The sequence below is a fragment of the Medicago truncatula genome, chromosome 1, assembly GCF_003473485.1.
Source record: "Medicago truncatula cultivar Jemalong A17 chromosome 1, MtrunA17r5.0-ANR, whole genome shotgun sequence".
NCBI classification, from domain to species: Eukaryota; Viridiplantae; Streptophyta; class Magnoliopsida; order Fabales; family Fabaceae; genus Medicago; species Medicago truncatula.
Window position 1 is genome coordinate 43,601,784 of NC_053042.1, and position 20,938 is coordinate 43,622,721.

General features: G+C 29.8%; 4 protein-coding genes across 4 annotated transcripts; 1 reads left to right on the forward strand and 3 right to left on the reverse strand.

The window, feature by feature from the left end:
- Positions 1 to 4,374: 4,374 nt before the first annotated feature.
- Positions 4,375 to 5,532, reverse strand: LOC25484761 (glutathione S-transferase PARB). The gene is made up of 3 exons (XM_013613738.3): positions 5,328 to 5,532; positions 5,163 to 5,211; positions 4,375 to 4,978 (listed from the first exon to the last, which is right to left on the reverse strand). Exons 1-3 carry the CDS (start codon positions 5,475 to 5,477, stop codon positions 4,533 to 4,535), a joined length of 645 nt encoding a protein of 214 aa, XP_013469192.1. The 5' UTR covers positions 5,478 to 5,532; the 3' UTR covers positions 4,375 to 4,532.
- A 3,374-nt stretch (positions 5,533 to 8,906) lies between these two features.
- LOC25484762 (glutathione S-transferase F13) lies at positions 8,907 to 10,316 on the forward strand. The gene is made up of 3 exons (XM_013613739.3): positions 8,907 to 9,192; positions 9,292 to 9,340; positions 9,681 to 10,316. The coding sequence occupies exons 1-3, from the start codon at positions 9,046 to 9,048 to the stop codon at positions 10,145 to 10,147; spliced, it is 663 nt and encodes a 220-aa protein (XP_013469193.1). The 5' UTR covers positions 8,907 to 9,045; the 3' UTR covers positions 10,148 to 10,316.
- A 46-nt stretch (positions 10,317 to 10,362) lies between these two features.
- On the reverse strand, positions 10,363 to 12,760 carry LOC25484763 (autophagy-related protein 18a). Its single transcript, XM_024775080.2, has 4 exons — positions 12,131 to 12,760; positions 11,071 to 11,290; positions 10,622 to 10,748; positions 10,363 to 10,450 (listed from the first exon to the last, which is right to left on the reverse strand). Exons 1-4 carry the CDS (start codon positions 12,758 to 12,760, stop codon positions 10,363 to 10,365), a joined length of 1,065 nt encoding a protein of 354 aa, XP_024630848.2.
- A 7,008-nt stretch (positions 12,761 to 19,768) lies between these two features.
- Positions 19,769 to 20,701, reverse strand: LOC25484764 (nuclear transcription factor Y subunit B-4). The gene has a single exon (XM_013613741.3). The coding sequence runs from the start codon at positions 20,657 to 20,659 to the stop codon at positions 20,075 to 20,077; it is 585 nt and encodes a 194-aa protein (XP_013469195.1). The 5' UTR covers positions 20,660 to 20,701; the 3' UTR covers positions 19,769 to 20,074.
- Positions 20,702 to 20,938: the final 237 nt, after the last annotated feature.

Genomic DNA, 20,938 nt, shown 5'->3' on the forward strand with positions numbered 1-20,938 from the left:
AAGCGATACGTCAAAATAGTAGAAGTTCAAATAGTTCAGCAGCAAATATCTACTTTAGAACAACTCGAACGTGCAAGTTCTTCGGTGACTTTTCGAGACCAAATATGAGCTTACCACCTTCTATCATTACACGTTCTCTGCAGAAATTGATCCATAGCCCACCCAAGTATTTTTCATAGCTTACTCTTTTGGCGATAATGAGGCAACACTTATACTTTCTCTGTATGCGAATATAGTTGCGTATAATTTATAAAATAAAGGTAGCTTAACTGATTTAAGCTAAAGAAAATGTATCATGACTTCTAATTTATCTTCCTATAAAGTCTAGATAAATACATGTATGTGCATTATATGAACCCGGTTGACCAATTAACATTGTTGAAACAAATGGAAATTAAGCATCACTCCCGCATGTGCATCTATAGCTAGCACCATTTGACATTGATGTATTCGAACATTTGGTGTAACTCTTATAATACCATCCAAACTGGTTAGGATTGAATTTAGTTGTTTTTCAAATAGTGATGAAATATGTATCCTAACCCAAATTATGCACATGAAATAAAGAATAATGCAATATGTATTTTTAACTTGTGCATCAAAAAACTCAAAGCATGTTCGTGCATAAAAAAAACAGACCATGACTAAGTTTATAAATTCAGCAATTGGTCTAACCTGAGGCAGATTGAAAAAATCGTTGTACAAAGTACGTTGGGAAGAAACCGAACTCTAACTTAAGTTCTGACTGATACTTTGACTCTGAGCTTGAGAAGTGTTAAGGTCACGACAACAATTCAAGAAACATGGTCAAAAAACAATCAAATCAGATTGTGAAATAATAAGTTACTCTAATACTATATTTTGAAATCATAATGCAAACTTACTAAGTCTTAAACTTCTCAACAACCGGATAATGTAGGTTGATGAGCAGCCTCGAACCTGATCAATTGTTACATATATTTAGGTTGCCAATGACTACAAAATGGAAGCAAAGAACTCAAGGTAAATAGATGGTAAATGATCAAGCTACGAAGTATTTTTCTCATAGTGTTACATCAACTATATTCCCACTGCATAAGGAAAGACATCTTTCAGGTCATTATCAAACTTATACAAAATTCTATCATCTGATGTTGACAAATTAGAAAATAATATCTTTTATCTTTCAACACAATGTTCGTACACGGTTTCTTTCCAGTCCCAATTGGTGTTGTCTTGACAATCTCATGAAGATGTCCGATGATTTCTTAAAAAAATATTACATCTATAATAATATTATAATCGGAGAAAACCATGAAATAAATTAAAGCACATAACTATATCATATAAAATGTCAGTTTTGAATTTTCCATCTTGAATTTCCTTAAATGACTTAAAACGAAATTCATGAGTAAGAACGTTAGTTAACTTGTCATACTTCTGCACCTTTGTATCAGAACCAAAAACAATCTTAAAGAGATTAAATGCAATGTCATTATCAAACACATGACAATTATACAAAGTATAAGTCTTGTTTTCCTCGATCAAAGCCTTCCAATGCTCCAATTCTCTATACCGAGTTATTACATGAACTCGATCACCCTAAATTCGAGAAAGAAACCAAAAAATGTAAATAAATCAAAATGTACACTAATAAGTAACATTGATAAATCATAAAAGAAAATTACAACAAATCTTAACTAACTCATCTAATTTTTGCATCACAAATAATGAGCTTCATATGTTGATTCTCATTACTACCATTTACAATCCAAGAATCCAGCACTCCAAATCCTATTTTCCAAATGTCCAAATCATTTTTTAGATCCTTAATGTAGTCATAATCCCTTGACATCGAAAGTCCTATATAAAGATACAATAATACATCATTTAATTTTATTCCCTTTGTTCATTCTGATATCGAAAGAAGCTAACATATTTCTATGTGATCAGTTTTTGTATCATCAAATCAACCTGATCTTAAATGCACAAATTTCTGAATCATCAACTTTTTGGACCTCAATGATATGACCAAAACAAATTTCATCAATCAACTTTTGTACGGCTCAATCATATAGGAAAGAATAAACTAAATATGAAAATTGTTATGGCTTTATGATTACTCACAAAAACTAAAATAACTCACATACATCAATTTTTTTTAACTATAGTACCAGAAGCTAAAATAACAACTTTGTCAAAACCTTATCATGAGCTAAAATTCAATCATCATGATTTATCAATGTTACTTATTAGTGTACATTTTGGTGTCTTTCAAAAAGATAAGAATTTATATTATATGATATTATATTTGTTACATTATTGGTGCCATGGAAACATATATGTTTAGTTTTTTCGAATAAGAAAAAGATATGCATAGTTTGTTACAATATAAGGGTGCAAAATATATATATATATATATATATATATATATATATATATATATATATATATATATATATAAGTATAATATTTCTAGGCATCTAGACCTTTTTTGAAGATAAGACATCTACAATTTTACTTTTAATTAAAATCAAAATTTTATAAAAACAATCATATGCATTATGCAACGTCAAAAAAAATTATACGCAGTAGCGTAACAAAAAAACAGACACATAAAGTATTACTCTAAGCGCTAATATGTGTGTTCGTATATATTTGCGAGGTTGAAGAAAGAAAATAAAAATATTTGATATCATTAAATGACAGTGTGAATAAAAATATTTGTGAGGTTGTGATGATTAAACGATATTGAATTTAAATGTATAAGTGATAAAAAGATAATAAAATTCCTTTGAAAAAAAGGTAATAAAATTAAATGGAACCTCCTTACAAAAAATTAAATGGAACGATTCCAAAAAAAAATTAAATGGAAGAAAAAATCATATTGAAATATAATATTAAAAATAAAAGAAAAGGTTCCCAGTGTGAGTTGAAAAGATGTGCTTTTGAAATAAATTGTCGAGAATTAACATTCAACAACTTTTGGCTAAAGCTCATTCCATTCAATTTTATGCATTAAAAAAAATTACTTTTTGTAGTAAGTACTTAATTGATATTGTGTTTGTGTTTGACCTAACTTCTCCTTAAAAATGTACAAAAGTTGGAAGAAAGTCGGGTCAAGCGATACCTTATTCTCCTACAACGGCAATGTAGAAGCAACTGAATTTGGGAGAAAAAATTAAAAAATAATTAAAAACATAAAAATTGGAAATAAAATATTTGGTATCATTTAATGACAGCGTGAATAAAAATATTTGTGGAGTTGTGATGATTAAACAATATTGAAATTAAATATATAATCGATAAAAAGATAATAAAATTAAATGGAACATCCTTAAAAAATTAAATGAAATGGTTCAAAAAAAAAGTTAAATGGAAGAAAAAAAACATATTGAAATATAATATTAAACAATAAATGAAAAGGTTTCCAGCGTGAGTTAAAAAGAGGTGCTTGTGAAATAAATTGTCGAGAAGTAGTTTTTTAAAGTAACATTCAACAACTTTTGGCCAAAGCTCATTCCATTCAATTTTATGCATTCAAAAAAATTACTTTTTTTTAGTAAGTAAACGGCGTGAGTTAAAAAGAGGTGCTTGTGAAATAAATTGTCGAGAAGTAGTTTTTTAAAGTAACATTCAACAATTTTTGGCCAAAGCTCATTCCATTCAATTTTATGCATTCAAAAAAATTACTTTTTTTTAGTAAGTAATTAATTGATACTATGTTTGACCTAACTTCTCCTTAAAAATGTAGAAAAGTTGGAAAAAAACCGGGTCAAGCGATACCTTAATCTTCTACAACGGCAATGTAGAAGCAACTGAATTTGGGATAAAAAATTGAAGAATAGTTAAAGTTATCAAAAATAAAAAAATTATAAAATAATTAAAAAAAAGTGAGGGGCAAAATGGGAAATGCACCCATATAATGATGAGGTGGCAACAACACAATTCCACCAATTAGAAAATTACAAAAATACCCCTCCTAAGGGCAAAATGGAAAATTTATAGGGCATCAACTTTAATAGTAGTATATAGATTGTAAAACTTTCTTCCTCCTAGAGATGCCACATCATCATAATTCTAGCTTAACATACAACCAAAGTTAGTTTACAAAGATGTTAATCTAGAGATGCCACATCATCAAGTTTGCTTTATAATGATCAACCAACAATTATGTGTGGGCAGGGGATCAACAATTATGTGTTGGGATTCAAATGGTAGTTTCACATGAGCTAAATAAATTATATGTATACGAGAGGTAATTAATCCATATACTCATTGTCTTATATAGTTTTGGATGGAGAATTATGTTGAAGCTCCCAACACTCTTCTATATACTTTTACTTGTAATAATTTTAGAAATAAAATCCTATAACAAATTGAGTTTGCCATATATTAAAACAAACAAAAACACTAGTTATTATTTCCTCCATTAAAAAAAAAGTTATTATTTCCATTGCAACATACATGGAAAATGAAAAATTAGGAGATAGCACACACAAAAAAGTTGCTTAAACCATAAAACAACACCCAAATATCCCAAAAAAAAGGTCTTAATTAGGTATCATGGCAAGGACTTTAGACCAAGCTGGTCTTGCAGTGATATCAGCCACCCAAGCACTAACATAAGGTCTTGATTCAAACAATTTCTTGCTCTGTGACTTCATCAAGTAATAAAGGGAGGGTAAGTGATGCAGATCCACCAAGGTGAAAGAGTCACCTCCCAAGTATTTAGATTTAGACAATCTTTTCTCATACACATCAAGAATGATATCCAACTTGGCTTCATTCTCTTCCACAACATTTGAATCCAAAGGAATTCCAAATAAAGTCTTTATCCCCAATTCCCAAACAAGTATTGATGCTACTTGATCGTAGTGTAGGCTTTCCACTTCAGACCACACACTCATTATTGCCATCTTCTTGGAGTCACTGCTTGTTAACTTAGTCCCCTTATCAGCATACTCATGATCAATATATTGTGTTATCGCCCTTGACTCTGCATTTCAATTTTTAATTAGTTTATATATACAACAAATTCTATGAAGTACTCGCACAAATATTAGACATCAAATAAAAATAATTGAATATAACCACATGTGTTTGATATCGTGTCAGACATCAAATACATCTTTAATCTAAAGTGTCAAGTGCTACATATATCATATTCAAATAAATTTTACCAAAGAGTTTTAAATCTCCATCTTCAAAAGCTGGAACTTGACCAAATGGCTGAAACATAAAGATTTAATTAATTAGTTGGATCAATGTAATTGGAACAAGAAGGAAAATTTCAATTCATAATTAAAGTAAACTAGCAGAATGATCTATATTTTTATGTTGCTTACATTGAGTGATATGAAGGGTTCCTTTTTGTGTTCACCATTCCTCATGTTAATGCTTACAAACTCAAATTCAAGCTCCTTTTCATACAAAGTTGCAGTAACCCGCATGGTGGCCGTTGAGATAGGGCTTCCGTGCACTTTTATTGTTGCCATGATTTTGCAGATATGTATGTAGTATGGTGTATAGCTCTTAATTTACTATGGTATTTTGTAGAATTAAATGACAATAGGTAGATGGTTATATAGCATGTAGAGGGTGGTTATATTGAAAAAAATGCGTAAGAGCTGACGTGAAAGATATGTTAAAGCTGGTAGTCCCATGCCACAAATAATGCTCTTTGACCAAGGTTGACAAATTGATCGTTAGGTATTCAATTTAACTTGAGTGATACATCAAAAAGTGAAATTTGTCACAAAATAAATGAAAAATTCAAATATTAATGTAATGAAAAAATATATTAAACTCTAAAATTCAAAATAAATAAAAAATGTTATACCATGGGTGATATAATTTATTTTTTTCTTTTTAATATATATATATATATATATATTTTAATATTACATTCATCGCTCTAAATTCATATATTCAACTTTTTTTTGTGAGGATGTATTCAAATTTGTACTAATTTCAACTTTTTTTTGTGAGGATGTATTCAAATTTGTACTAATAGCAATAATGAATATATCAATAGAATAATTTTGTATTATATCTAATTTGGCATTTATATATATAGAGGAGGGATATTTTGACTCCAAGAGTAACTCAAAAGAGTTACTCCACATCCCCACCATTAGTTTTATCTTAATCTAATGGACTATATTTATGTCTTATTAATAATCATGTGCATCATCATACTTGATCATTCTAACAATATTTAATTTTCCTTTTTCATACTCAATCAACATTTATGTTTTATTAACACAATTTTTTTTGGTCAAGATATTGAGACGATCAGTTATTGTTTTGAAGTATATATATATATATATATATATATTTGAAGGAAATATTTTTAAAGATATAAATTGATAAAAAATAATTAATACAAATATATCGATACTTTTTTCTTTAAAAAAAGTAAATATTTTTAAAATTTTTATTTTATCAGTGTATTAAAAAAGTTGTATTTAAATATAAGTGTAATGTTTTGTCCAAAAAAAAAAGTGTGATGTTTTTTACCAGCATGAGTTTTTTTTTTAGGAACGTTAATCATAGTTTAATATTTTTTTTTGACAAATCATAGTTTAATATTTGAAATTTGTTAATAAAAACATTTGATGAAACATAAAAATAATTTCTTGTTACCAATTATTAATTGTGTTAATGAAACATAAATGTTGATTGAAAGCAAAAAAAGGAAACCTATTATTGTTAAAATGATCAAGAATGGTGAGACACATGATTATTGATAAGACTTAAATGTAATCCATTAGATTAAAATAAAATTAAAGGTGGAGATGTGGAGTAACTCCTTAGAGCTACTCTTGGAGTCAATATATCCCTCCCCTATATATATATATATATATATATATATGAGGGGAGATATATTTTGACTCCAAGAGTAAGTTTGTCTCCTTACTCCAAATCTTAGCCTTTAATTCTATAATTAGCTAATGATTTAGATTGATTAATAATAAGTGATACAATAAGCTTTAATTTTCTTTTCTATTGAAGTTAACACTCATCATTTCAAAATGGAAAAACAATTAATGCAATTTAATTGGTTGTTTTTTTTAAGGATAATTGGTTGTTTTTTTTATTCTTGTTCCTTTTTTTTTATACACAAAAAATAAACACGGCAAGGAAAAATATAATATAGTTAAATTTTTAAATAATTGTTTTTTTTGGTTGGTAATTCAATAGTAAAAGATTGAGTGCTTGTAAGAGAAAAGAAAGTCATGACAAACATAGAAAAAGCATATGTGTAAAAGAAAAAAAAAACATAATTGAATAACAATTTTTAAGTCCCATATGCCAAGGAGGTGAATGAAAAAAAAATAATCAATTAAAATCATTAATTATTTTATGGTGATGAGTGTTTAACTACAATAGAGAATAAAATTAAAGTCCATCACATCAATTATTATGAATCAATCTAAATCATTAATTAATATTAGAGTTAAAGGTCAAGATTTGGAGTAAGTTAATAGACTTACTCTTGGAGTCAAAATATCCCACCTATATATATATATATATATATATATATATATATATATATATATATATATATTTTTTTTTTTTTTTTATTATGAGTAAAATGGTTAATACATTATCCATTGTGTAGTGGAGGAAGTGCCTCACACCCTAAAAAAGTAGTTAAACTCATTTAGTTTTCTTAAAGTAATAACCAATTTGGTCCATGAGAGGTTAAATCACTAATTTGGTCCATGAAATTATAAGTTCGAGTTATCTTGATTCCTAGAATTTGTCAATTAACAGCAAAAAGAAAAGGTGGACTTAAATTGCTTGACGTCATTCAGTTTGAATATTTTTTTAACAGCAAAATTTATTAATAATCAAATCTTTCTCAACACAAGACAAACAAAAACTAGGAGACAGTAACTATAAAAAACAGACACATATATAAACGAAACATCCAAAAGAAAATCATAACACCACCAATAGAAAGACCATATAAATTTAGGGCTATCACCGGAAATCTAACCACAAAAATCAAAGTGAACACTTGAATCAAAGTCAAACCTTCACACTTGTCGCTAATGACCATGTAAACAAAAGCCAATCACTTATCTACGGCTATTAACCATTATCCCTAAAAAAAATCAAAATATTTTGTAAGGGTGGTATGACAAGTTCACATATATTCAAACTCAATGTCATGTCTTAGGAACTACTAAAAATAAAATTATTGAGATTGTCTTGTGATTTTTAAGGATAAAGACTTCAATGGTTATTTTTTTCCTCAACATATTTGTATTTAGTCTCAAAATTAAACTTCCAAATTTTTAGTGGTGGTGAATCTGTAGTCCTGTAAATTTTAAGAAAGGATATGATTAGAGGGAGGTCTTCATTTGTAAAGGATAGACAAATTATTAACTTTTCTATGAATTGTAATTTTTTCCGGACACATGATTAGAGGGTGGTAAACACAGTCTATTTATTTTGAAATAAAACAATTGAGTGAAATTAAGATATCCTATTTCAAAGGAAAGTTTATGCTCTGAAAGTTGTGTTTGACTGGACCACATCGGTGATAGTTTATTGGATTTTTCTCTGTATTCTGCTTTGTCATGTGAATCTATAATTTTATTTGATCTATACACTTATAAAATCATGACTTTATTTTTCCAATGCCATAAAAATATACTCTACTAGTCACTACACTAATTTTAACTTTTCGATGCAAGGTTGGAGCTGGATATAGGTTTGGTTGGAAAAAATAATAATAATTCAACTGACATCATTCATAACACGTTGCCCATTTTCTAAAGTGTTTATTACATTCTAATCTTGGTGAGTATAAAATGTAATGCATGTACTGTTTTATTGCAGTGGCAGGGAAATCAAATGCGACACACAGTTTTTACCTTGATTTCATGCAAATAATATAGTATAGGTTAAAATTTTGGCATGGCATAGATATACGACAAATTCAAGTCTTTACACAGTCAAATTTCAAGTTTAGTGTCCAAGATCTCTTCATAAATGCTAGCTTCACTCACTCTCTTACTCACAGTTTTGTTGTAGAAAACTAATATCACTATGGCACTCAAGATTTATGGTCTGGCCATGTCCACAAACACTACTCGTGCCATGATCTGTCTACATGAAAAAGAAGTAGATTTTGAGCTTATTCCAGTCAATGTGTTTACTTCTGAGCATAAACAACCTCCTTTTCTCAACAAGAACGTAAGTAAAAAAGCACTTCTAGCTAGCTTATATATATATATCTTCAGCACTATACTTTTCTTTTCTTAATCACATACTACTTTTTCTTTGTTCATGCAGCCCTTTGGTTTGATTCCAGTACTTGAAGATGATGATCTCACCCTCTTTGGTATGCTTTCTTTTTTTCTTTTTCAGTTGATACATTTTTTCACTCTGCATCACCCTTTAAGTTTATTCGAAAAATATACTTTGATGCGCGCTTTCATATTTATAATCAAGCAAATACTACTAGGAAAAAAATATTTATTTTATGTAATTTCTGCGCGCGAAGTGACTCTGAAATTTGAGAATTTTTGTCCTCTAACTTTTGTTACTAATTCAAAATTTTCCAATCTAGACCACTAATCATGCATGCATCATGTCAGATAAGTTGATATTGTTCTGTTTCATTTTTTTAACCTGTAATGATATATAACCTTTTTTATGTGACTATGGACTATACAAAAAAGAGTCAAGAGCCATAACCTCATATGTAGCTGAAAAATACAAGGAAGTTGGACCTGATTTGATTAGGCACAATGACACAAAAGAAGCTTCATTGGTCAAAATGTGGACAGAGGTAGAGTCTCACTACTATGACCCTGCAGTCACACCGATTATCTATGAATACTTTGTGGCTCCATTTCAAGGCCAAGAACCAAACAAGTCAGTGATTGAAAGTAACATTGAGAAGCTGAAGATTGTGCTTGATGTGTATGAAACCAAGCTAAGCACAACAAAGTACCTTGCAGGGGATTTTTATAGTCTTGCTGATCTTAGCCATATATCTTCAACTCACTATTTTATGCAAACCCCTTGTGCTTCAATGATCAATGAAAGGATTCATGTTAAGGCTTGGTGGGAAGATATATCTTCTAGGACTGCTTTCCAAAAAGTTGTGGGAGGTATGACTTTTGGTCAGAGTGATCAAAAATGAAAATGTTGTGAGATTTAATTCAATTGTAGTATCTAGCTAGTACTATAATCCTAGCTGTATTGGATGTTCTTGAAATTTGTTTCATTTCAATTACTAGTATAAGGAAATCATGTCAATCGTTAAATGTTATGAGATTCATCTATGAAATCATATCAATCTATAAAATAATGTTTCTACTTACATTCTTATAAAGATTCATCTAAAATAGTGTCTCACTATGCTACTTCAAGTTTTAGAAAATTATGAGATTCAAGTTGAGTCATTTGTCCACCATGCACCGGGTCAAACTCGCATCGATAGAAGCTGCATAGAACAATCAACTCCAGATTATTAACATGAACATTTTGAATATGAAAGCATACAAAGAAAGCGTGCGTACAGAACCATTCATTGGTCATAACAAATATGATAAATAAAATAGCTGTAAATTACACATATCAGGAAATTACATTTAGGATTTTTCTAAAATATTACCTTCCATCCATGCCAAGAATTGTGAGTGTATTCTTTTGGTCACCAAATGCAACAGTGTAACGACAGTGTTCATGCAAGTGAAACTGAGCAAATGACCACTCTGAATTGAAATACTTTGGCAACACTCCTGTAGCATAGTATTTCAAACTAAGCTAAATATCATGAAATAAATACATATATTGTTAAATTGAAACCATAAAATACTTCACAGACCTTCAACATTGATTCTGGAACAATTAAACCAAGAACCTAAAACACATTGTAAAAAAAATATAATGAGCTACATAGGTGGCTCCCAAAATTAATTGCATTAAATTACACGAAAGTAGGTTTGTGTATTACAGACAAGCAAGACATTGATCAAATTACGCCATTGTGTTCTATCATAAACCATATTTCGATCCAACTCATTAATCTCAGTAAAAAATTAGAACATTAAGAGAAATTACCTTTAATTTTAATGAATGGGAGAGATGAGCTGAATGATGATGTAATGGAAGCAACAGAAGAATTTGATGAACTCTGTGACTTCTCATGCTCCGTGTTGCTAATATTAACCTTAAGGCAGAAAACATGAACGGTGCCCTTATCACTAGAGACTGCTAACCACTGAGCCGTAGATGAGAACGCCAAACTGTAAATCTCTGCCGCATTTGCACCCCTTCTTACCTAAATTTGATCCCAAGAAACTATATCAGTTAAGAAAAATAACGAGGCTCGAATTATCCATAAGACAAGAACTTTTATACACTAATAGTGCTAATAAACAAAATTATAAATAAAAAACTAGCATATTCCTATTTCATATATTTAAAGTCTCTCCCAAACTACTAAATTATGGATTCGGATGTGGATACTTGAGAGCATACCATTTACCAAGTAGCACAGACTCGTAAATCATAACCTGCTAAATATCAATTAAAATCAGTAATTGTCAGACACACATTCTGATTCCCATATAATACTATCAGTTTATCATATAAGGGCTTATAGCATAAGTACTAATCATGAAAGTGTGTTATTGTATATACTATTTCTATAACAAAAGATAGAATAAAGTCAAACTGCTTTCATACAAGCTATATGATGTTTTCTTAAGTTATAATGAAGAGCTTAAGGAAATAAGCTAAAAACATCTTATGGACATGTTATAAATTGTATCTTATAATTAAGCTTGTATAAACAGTGTCGCCACAACTTTCAATAGATAAGTATAAATAATCAATCCAAACAGACCCTATAAAACATTATGCATTTTAAGTCATCCAGCCAATCAACACTATCACTTGTCAATTTTATTTCCCTCAACCATTGTCCTCATTATACTAAAACTAAATAAATTCTAAGTTGCTAACTTTTTTATGCCAAACTAACCATATTTTTGAACCTAAAACCTGCTTAGCTTTTGAGCCATTGATTTCTTGACTCTCAAGTAATTAACTGGTTTTAAACCAAATATTACGCTAACATAACTCATTCAACTGTAATATTATAAGGAACAAAACATACCTCCTGAAGCAAAGCACCATTAGCTGTATCAAAAACACGAATGAGCGTGCCCCTAATGCTGGCAGTGGCGAGAAACTTTCCATTAAAGGTGAGAGCAAAGCACGCCAAACTCGAATGATGAGCCATAACATAATTTATCTTCTTCTTTGAATAGTGTTCCACACGTACCTCACCCTTGTGCAATCCAGGGCACGCAAGCACCATTGAATCAGCGAGCTGAGAAACCACGCAGAGCCCCTTAGGGTTCGCATAAGTCTCCACCTTATGAAGATGCTTCAAGTCCTTGAAATTGTAGACGTAAATATGAAACTCCAATGCCACTACGATCCTATCTCTCCGAAGACGGACACCACGAATGGCAGTTCGGAAGGACAACGAGCCAAAGGACTCGCCGCGGTAGTCATCCCATAGTATGAGCTTGTTAAGAGGGAACTGAGGGTGTGATCCATTCCCGACTAGGGCGAGTATGTTAGACTGGAAAAGCATCTCGAGATGCGTGAAACCAGCACCGGGGAATATTCGGCGGAAGAGGTGGCGGAGAGGGTCGCAGCTGAAGACACGGAAGCCTGTAGGTGTTGAGGCGGAGAAGCAGGTTTGGTCCTGGTTGAAAGAGAGTGTGAGGGGAAGCATTGTTGTTAAGGGTTTGGGATCGGAGAGAAGTGTTTTAGGGTTGGAATAGAGTTGAAAAAGAGTGGCGATTTCAAATTACAAATATAGTAAGCGATTAGGTTTTCAGTTAGAAAAGATTTCCGGTTCTAGTTCTATTTTCCAGTTTCAAGTAACTTAATAAAGTTACTAATAAAGTTGTTAAAGAGTGATTAAACATAGTGGTAGATTATTGGTTGAAGACACTACCAAAAAAATATTATTGGTTGAATGAAGATCTTATATGGACTAAAGTGGAGCCATTGGGCATGGTTTGAAAGATTCATAAAGGAATTTGTGTGTTTGGACTATAAGCAAAGTCAAGGAGATCACACTTTCTTTTTTAAACATTCACAAAAAGGAAAATTGATTGTACTTCAAATTTAATTGATGATATTATTGTTACCAGAGATGCTTTAACCAAGAGACAATCGCTCATCGAAAAATTATTAATACAACATAAATGAAAGATTGAGCAACTCAAGTATTTCTTGAGAATTGAGGTAGCCCACTCGAAGCAAAGCATTTTTATCTCTCAAAAGGAAGCATGTGCTTGATCTTTTGCAGGAAATAAGAAAACTTGGATGTAAACCTGCAAGTGTTCCCATTGAGAACAATCACGGAATAAGTTTGAGGAGGAAAGTGCCAAACTTAACAAGGGTTAATATCAAAGATTAGTGAAAAGTTGATTTATTTGGCACACACTAGGCCAGATTTGGCATATGCAATAAGTGTGGTGAGTCAATTCATTTGAGGGTGAAACACATGCAAGTTGTAGGCTATGTTCTGCACTATCTCAAAACCACTCTAGTAGGCACGGATCCACTCACATGAAATTGTAGGCAATTGCCCCCACTAATGTTTTGTTATATTTGTTGAAGTATTTGATAGTTTAATTATTACCCTCTATTATAATAATAGACCGCCCCCCATGAACTCGAAGTTTATTACCCCCTATTTGTTGAAGTATTTGATCTTTCTCTCACGAATTTTAAAAAATCAAATGTACAAATGCATTTGAGATGAAATTTTGAATGATTTTTTCATATACATAGAGATAGATTTTTTGTTTTGTTTAAGGATTGATAATGTTGAAGATGAGCAAAATTCTACAATACTTTTTTAAAAATAAAGACACATGAAGAACAATTATAATTAGTAGATGTTAAGAAATCTTTAATTTTTCTAAATATAATAGTGTATTTTTAAAAAAAATAATAATAATGTACTGTTATAATCTCAAATATTTTTCTCAATGATAGCGACATTATTTTTTATCATTTATACATTGCTAAATATTTTGTATTAATATCTACTATATAAAATTTTGCCCTCTTCACTGCCACCACTGCCACGTACGTCTACCACCATATGTGTCCTCATCATCATCTTCTTACCCTTCATCTTTGATAACTATAAAGTAAAAAGATAATGTGATTATGAGATAGAAAGATGTCATAAAATGGTTGTACAAATATTATTTTTCTTTCTGTATATATAGTATTTTGTCATTCAAAAATAAAAAGTTTATCTAAATGTTTTAAACAAAAAATATACCGAATTTGATAGACAATTGTCGCATTAATTTATTTCAAATGTGTGTCATTGTTCACATGACTCTCTGTTTTCAGTTAAAAAAAACACGGCTCGTTGTGTTAGTCACATCATTTAACTTGAATGGAAAATAACATTCGAGGCCAAACATCTTGAATTACAAGAAGATGATCATTTTATTTTATTTTTTGCACAAATAGAATCTGAAAGTGTTCATATTATATAGTAAAATATTTTGCAGGTTCAAGAAAAGGTTGAGTTTAGTCATTGGTGGAAGAGCATAATCATAGTTGATCTAGTAGTTCGTGCTCTTGGGTGCTTTAGGAGGAAGTTAAGAAAAATCACAAAGACAAAACTTAGATGTATTTTTTTAGGTGTATTTTGTATGCTTGTTTACATAAAATTTATTTTTTGAAGTTATAATATACTTTAAAAAAATTGTGGACTTAAGAAATTATTCATAGTTTTGCACAATTTATGTGAATGATCATAGAAATAAAAATAAAATGAAAATGGACCAAACTCTTGTCAAATTCGTCGTATGTATTGTTGGTTGTATTTTTTTTACTTTTTAAAGGATTTTTTTTTTTTTTTTGGTATAAGAGAGGGCAAAGCGCAAAGGATTTTTTTTTCTTTGAAGGATTTGTTGGTTGTATTGTAAAGTAATTGATAATTATTCACTAAAAAGGAAAGTTATCGGTAACACTCCAAAGAATAAGGTGAACCCAAGTATCGAATTTTGAGTCTGGTTGATGGATCTGGTATGTGGTGACAAAAATAAATTCGGGTATGTTTCATTTAGATTAAGTTTCATTTACTTCATTTAGAGTTTGGATGCGAGACATGTGGTAAAAAAGACGGTTGAGATTTTAAATTAAAAAACAAATATTTGTTTAATAAAAATACATAATAATAACAAACAAATTATGTTCCCTTCTTCTCTCATATCGCAACAACCTTTATTGTTTTTTAATTTAAAATCTCAACCGTTAGATGTTTTTTGAGCTTAGCCTAAATGGAGCATACCCGAACTCGACAAAAATTTGCTTCTTTAGTTTGAGAAACAATATTTTTTTTTTTTTACTAATAATAATAGAGGTTGTCTATCATATGCAACATTGCACAATTTATTCAAAAAAATTATATTTATTATTAAATGTACAAATTTCAATACAAAATTTTTATTTAAAACTTTTTAACATGTGCAAATATGCACATGATAGAAAATCCCATAATAATATATAATATATACCTATGTATCTTATACGAATATATAAAGAGAAATCATATGTATATATTTGTTTTTGGACAACTTTTGAATAATTATCACTTATATTCTTATTTTGTTGTTATTTTCTCTTTCTAATGCTTTTTATCAATATCAATACAGAAAAATAAGATTGTTTTAAAAGTTGTTAGAAAATATTGTACAAATATCATTATTCATATATAAATGAGATATAATTTGCATAAAAAAAATAAAAATGAGATATATTATTTTGGTGTGACTCTTTATTCTTCTAATTTTACTCTTTATTTATATTATTTATTTACAATTTTGTTCCTCTTTACCCCAATCAAATAACTGAATTTTTTAAATAACTTTTTGACAAACTAAACTCTAGTACTTATCACTTTAAACTTGGAATATTAATTGCATGCTAGTTTCAGATCATGTTTTTCATGTCATTGTTGTTTTTTCATATATATTGAAAAGAAAACGATGAAATCAACATAAAAAAAATTCTATAGAGAATAAATGTTAATTATCACTAATCCTCTTTTACTCCATATATTTTGTGACTATTTCTTCCCCCATAATCTAGTATACTGGAATAAGATAAAAGATGGTATGCATATTTATTGTATCTTCCTTTAACGTACGTGACCATTTTTATATATATAAAAATGACATTTTTTTTGTCCATGTTCCGGTTTATTTAAATATACCAGCCATGAGAAAACAAAATAATAGAGCAGTTTCTTGCTTCTTTTCCTTGTATTTGTCCTGCGTATAGTAGCATAAGATGTAAATGAAAAATAAAATATTTCAATATAATTGGATAGTGTCATACTCACTTGTTCGAACTTCGAAGGATGCTCCAAGTACTTTTTAATTAAATACTCCATCCGTCTCAAATTATATGTCGTTTTAAGGAAAAAAAATTATTCTAAATTATATGTCGTTTTACAATATCAATGCAACATTGACGTTACTTTTCCTATTATAACCTTAACTATTTATTACTCTCTCTTACTTCAATTCTTTTATTTATATTTCTCATATTATTTATTAAAAACAATTTTGTAAAACAATTCATAATATTTATTTTTCATACAATATTAATTACATTTCTTAATATTATGAAATGCATAAAACGTCGTACATTTTGGAACGGATGGAATATAGTATTAAACGTGTCAAGTTCAAAGAAGTTCAACAATTATTGGATTTGAAATCCAGTATACGACAAATCATGTGCGGGAGTGGGACCGGGAGGTTGAGCCAAAAATAAATCAATATGTGGTCCTAAAAATTTCGTAGGACCTTGAATTTCATCCACATATGAATACAATACACCCTTAATACCGGCTATATGAGTATAAGGAATAACCGGTGAGGATTCCGACAAAAAGTCAACGTTGACACACTTGAGCCAGGTGGACACACATGTTTGTCTTTGAAGCAATGTTTATGTTATTCTTAAGTGAAAGGGTAACCAATGCATCATGGATACTAACCTAAATGGTAAAATTTTATGAAAAATGTAGTTAAAAATAGGGTGTATATGGGTCGGGTTTGACCAAATCTAAGACCATAGTCATATATGACACTCTGGTTTGCGTGAGGTAAAGCAATCATCTGTTATATTATTGGGTTGGGTTGGGAAAACCCATTAATTTTTGGTTTCACTACATTTTTGTATCATAAAATAATAAATATTAATATCAAATAATAAATTTCATCATAAAATATTTGCAACAAACTAAAGTTGAATGACATAAAATTTCATTAGCATCAAAATAACCGAAAATTGCAACATCATAATTTGTAACTCTAACATGTTTTAATTTTCAATATAGATGATACCTTGTGTCAATTTTGAAAATTAAATTAAATTTATGACCAAGTTTTTTGGTATTCTTTGTTCCTGTGAAAATAAATATAAAAATGTGTGTTGTTATTGGGCATGTCGGTTTATTGGGTCTGGGTCTGATTTTACCCGAAACCCGTTATTTTATATGGGTTTTTCATTTTTTAAAACCATACCCAACCCAACCCTCTTTTTTGGATTTTTTTGTGGATTTGATCAGGTTTTTCTGAGTTGACTCAACTCATGTACACTCCTGGTTAAAAGTTATTTATATGAGTTGACACAAATTAAAATAATTTATTTGTTTTGTGTATTATTTATGTTATTGTATAAATAGATAGATAAGTGGATGGTTTTAATCGGAGCAAACTAAGATGGATAATCTCTACTCACTTTTCTCTGGAAAAAAAAACCTCTACTCACTTTTTTGTTTAAAAAAAAAATACATCTACTCAGTTTTTTATTAAGAGCACGACCACTATTTATTTAGATGGAAATTGTCTCGATTAGATTGTGAATAGAATTAGCCAATTACCTCTTTAATTTGTCTGGCCACAAAACAAGGAAGGTGGTGTTATAATGATTATAACAGTATTTGTTTAGGATTTTTTTTTAAATTATTTTATAAAGAAAACATTTTTGACCTTAAAATGAAGAGTTATTAAGGTTAGCTTTTTCCAACATCATTTTTGTACCTATAACATAGTATTTTTAGTGTGAAACTAAATTAAATTTGTTTATTTTAATATGATGATAGCTTGTTTACTGCTCTCATCTCTTACCATAGAATACTCGTCACATTTAATACGTCTCTAGAACCGTTTACCCTTCTTCTAATTATTGTTATTATTTGGTGGAGTACCCTAATACATATTATCAAAAGTGAAGTTTGGTGATAACAACGGTTGAGAAGTAGCTAGAGACAAGGCAGAGAGAATAAGAATATAATGGAACACGTAGAGTAAATGTAGATAAAAATTTGATGTGATTTGTAAATAGATTTATAAACACTCTTTGAATTTTGAAGTCTATTCCCATTCCAGTAAATTTCTAGAGTCCGTCTCAAATAAACTTTTATGCTATAAAAAATGTATATAAAAAAGTTCATAAGTGATCGGTTGCTCAAACACACAAGTAAAGCCTAATTAACCGAATAATGTTATTTTATAGTAATACAGTTACCAATTGGTTATAACAATTAGCTAGAAATTAGGTACATATTAATAAGACCCAAATCGTAAAAAAAAGGGTGACTTAATTTGTTGGCAATGATCAGCTGTTGCGTTTGAGGTTTCTCATGATGCTCAGGCTCTCTATAAGTTCAGTCGCAAGCATAGGAGGTATGGTGAGTGCCTACAGTGCCTTAATGATCAAGGGACATATATTCCCAACTTTGAAGCCATGAAGATGGGGAGAGAACAAAGGATGCAACATTTGCTAGCAAGTATAAATATGGTACTCCAACCCAATGTACCAGTTTCAGCACAACAAGTGGGACATCCTTCTCTCCCAACAAATAAATCAACCTCAAGTTTTATATGAGAGAAAATCTCCATATATTCTATACTCCACTGGCAAACAAAATTAGGTCTCGTTTACTTATTGAAAACATTTTAGTTTTTTTTTTTCCTTATAAAATTTATGTTCATATTAAATTGTTAACATGGAGATGAAAGACTTGTGTATATATGGAAAGCAAACTAAGAAGAATGAATTTTCAAAAATAATGAAAACAATATTTTGGCATTTTAAAAATGGTAGATTTGATTTAAAAATGGTAGATTTGATTTAAAATATTGTAAAAGAAAATGATGAAAAAATATCATTCAAAATAGGATTAAATAAGTAAATAGTCCCCCTAAAAATACCAACATTTAATTTTTAATCCCCCTTAAACATACCCTTATGTTTCTCAACAATTAGAGACACCAAACCACGGATTAGGATCCCCTCAAGTGTAAAAAAAACATGAAGAGATGATGTGGGAATATAGACCATTGAAATATAAAGAGGGGATAATGTTAAAATTTGAAAGAAAAAAAATGGACAAAAAGGAGAAAACTTGGTGAACGGCTAAGATGGGGAAATTGAAAAAACTTGATGGAAAAAAAATGAAAGGATCCAATTCCCCAAAGCACACTCAATCAAATTAGAGGTCTAACTTTTTTTTCACTTCCTTAAATCACCAAAATTCAAACCACGACTAATTGGATGATACTAAAATTCAATCATCGATTAGAACAATCTTTAATCAAATTTTACTTATCTTTTATTTGATGTCTGAAAATTCCAAAAACCCTCTTAAATTGAGACCTTCAAATTCTCAATTTACATGTGATGCATTCATGAAAATGATGAAAGCTTATTATTGGACACCCAAAAATTAGCTATAAATAACTCCCAATATGCTAGCTTCTCAAGCTATACATGTTGCATCTATTGTCAAACCCAATTATTTAGAACCTGAACAAAACATCAGCACTAAAATTAAAAATACATAACATGGGTATACATATATTAATTCCTCACATCTTATGTCATATAAGGATATATAGATCACTCAACCCAAAAAAAAAAAAAAAACATATTAGGATAGATCTCAAAAGTTAGAAGAAAACTAAGAAAATCAACAACTAGTAGCTAGGTAGATTCAATATCCCCTTGACTGAGGGCCACTGTTCCTATTATTGAACATAGAAGAGGAAGCAACATTCACTTTCCTTGGAGTTTGTGACTTACCATCATCATAATAATATGTTTCATTAATATTGTTTTCAATTTCATCACTGTTGTTGTTGTTGATGTTGATGTTGATGTTGTTGTTACCCTTGTTATTTTGGTTCCCTCTTTCCGCATCCAATTCCCTATACTTATACAAATACCTTTTGAGTGGCTCAGCGTAATCATCAAACCCTAGTGTCCCCAAAGCCCAACAAACATCATCACCATTCACTGTCTTGCGCTTCTCCTTGTGACACTTGTCAGATGCTTCACCAGTTACAAAACTAACAAACTCTGAGACACACTCTTGCATGGTTTCTTTAGCATCTTTCGAGATTTTTGCATTTGGAGGCAAGATTTGTTTCATGATCCTACCAACATTAGCTATTGGAAGCAAACGATCTTGCTCTTTGATTACTTCATGATCTTGCTCTTGCTCATGAGATGTGAAATTGGTGTTGTACTTAAAGACTTCTCTATCTGAGACTTGTTTCCCTTTGTTGTTATCACCCATGTTTTAGGGGAAAAAAATAAGGGTTAACTACTTTAAACCTCTTAAACACAGACACGTTGCTCTCACCTGTGGTCAAGTAGCCTATTTATATTAGATTTGGATGTAATCAATATATTTTTATATTGCAACTAATCAATACTCTTAGATTTGGAGAATCACCATTAACTATAAGTAGCATTCAAACAAAAAAAATGTTAACTTGTATCGTTGAATAAGTTAAGAAATTAAATGTAAAAGTGATATTTAGAAAATAGTGCATTGAATATCTTAAAAATTTCA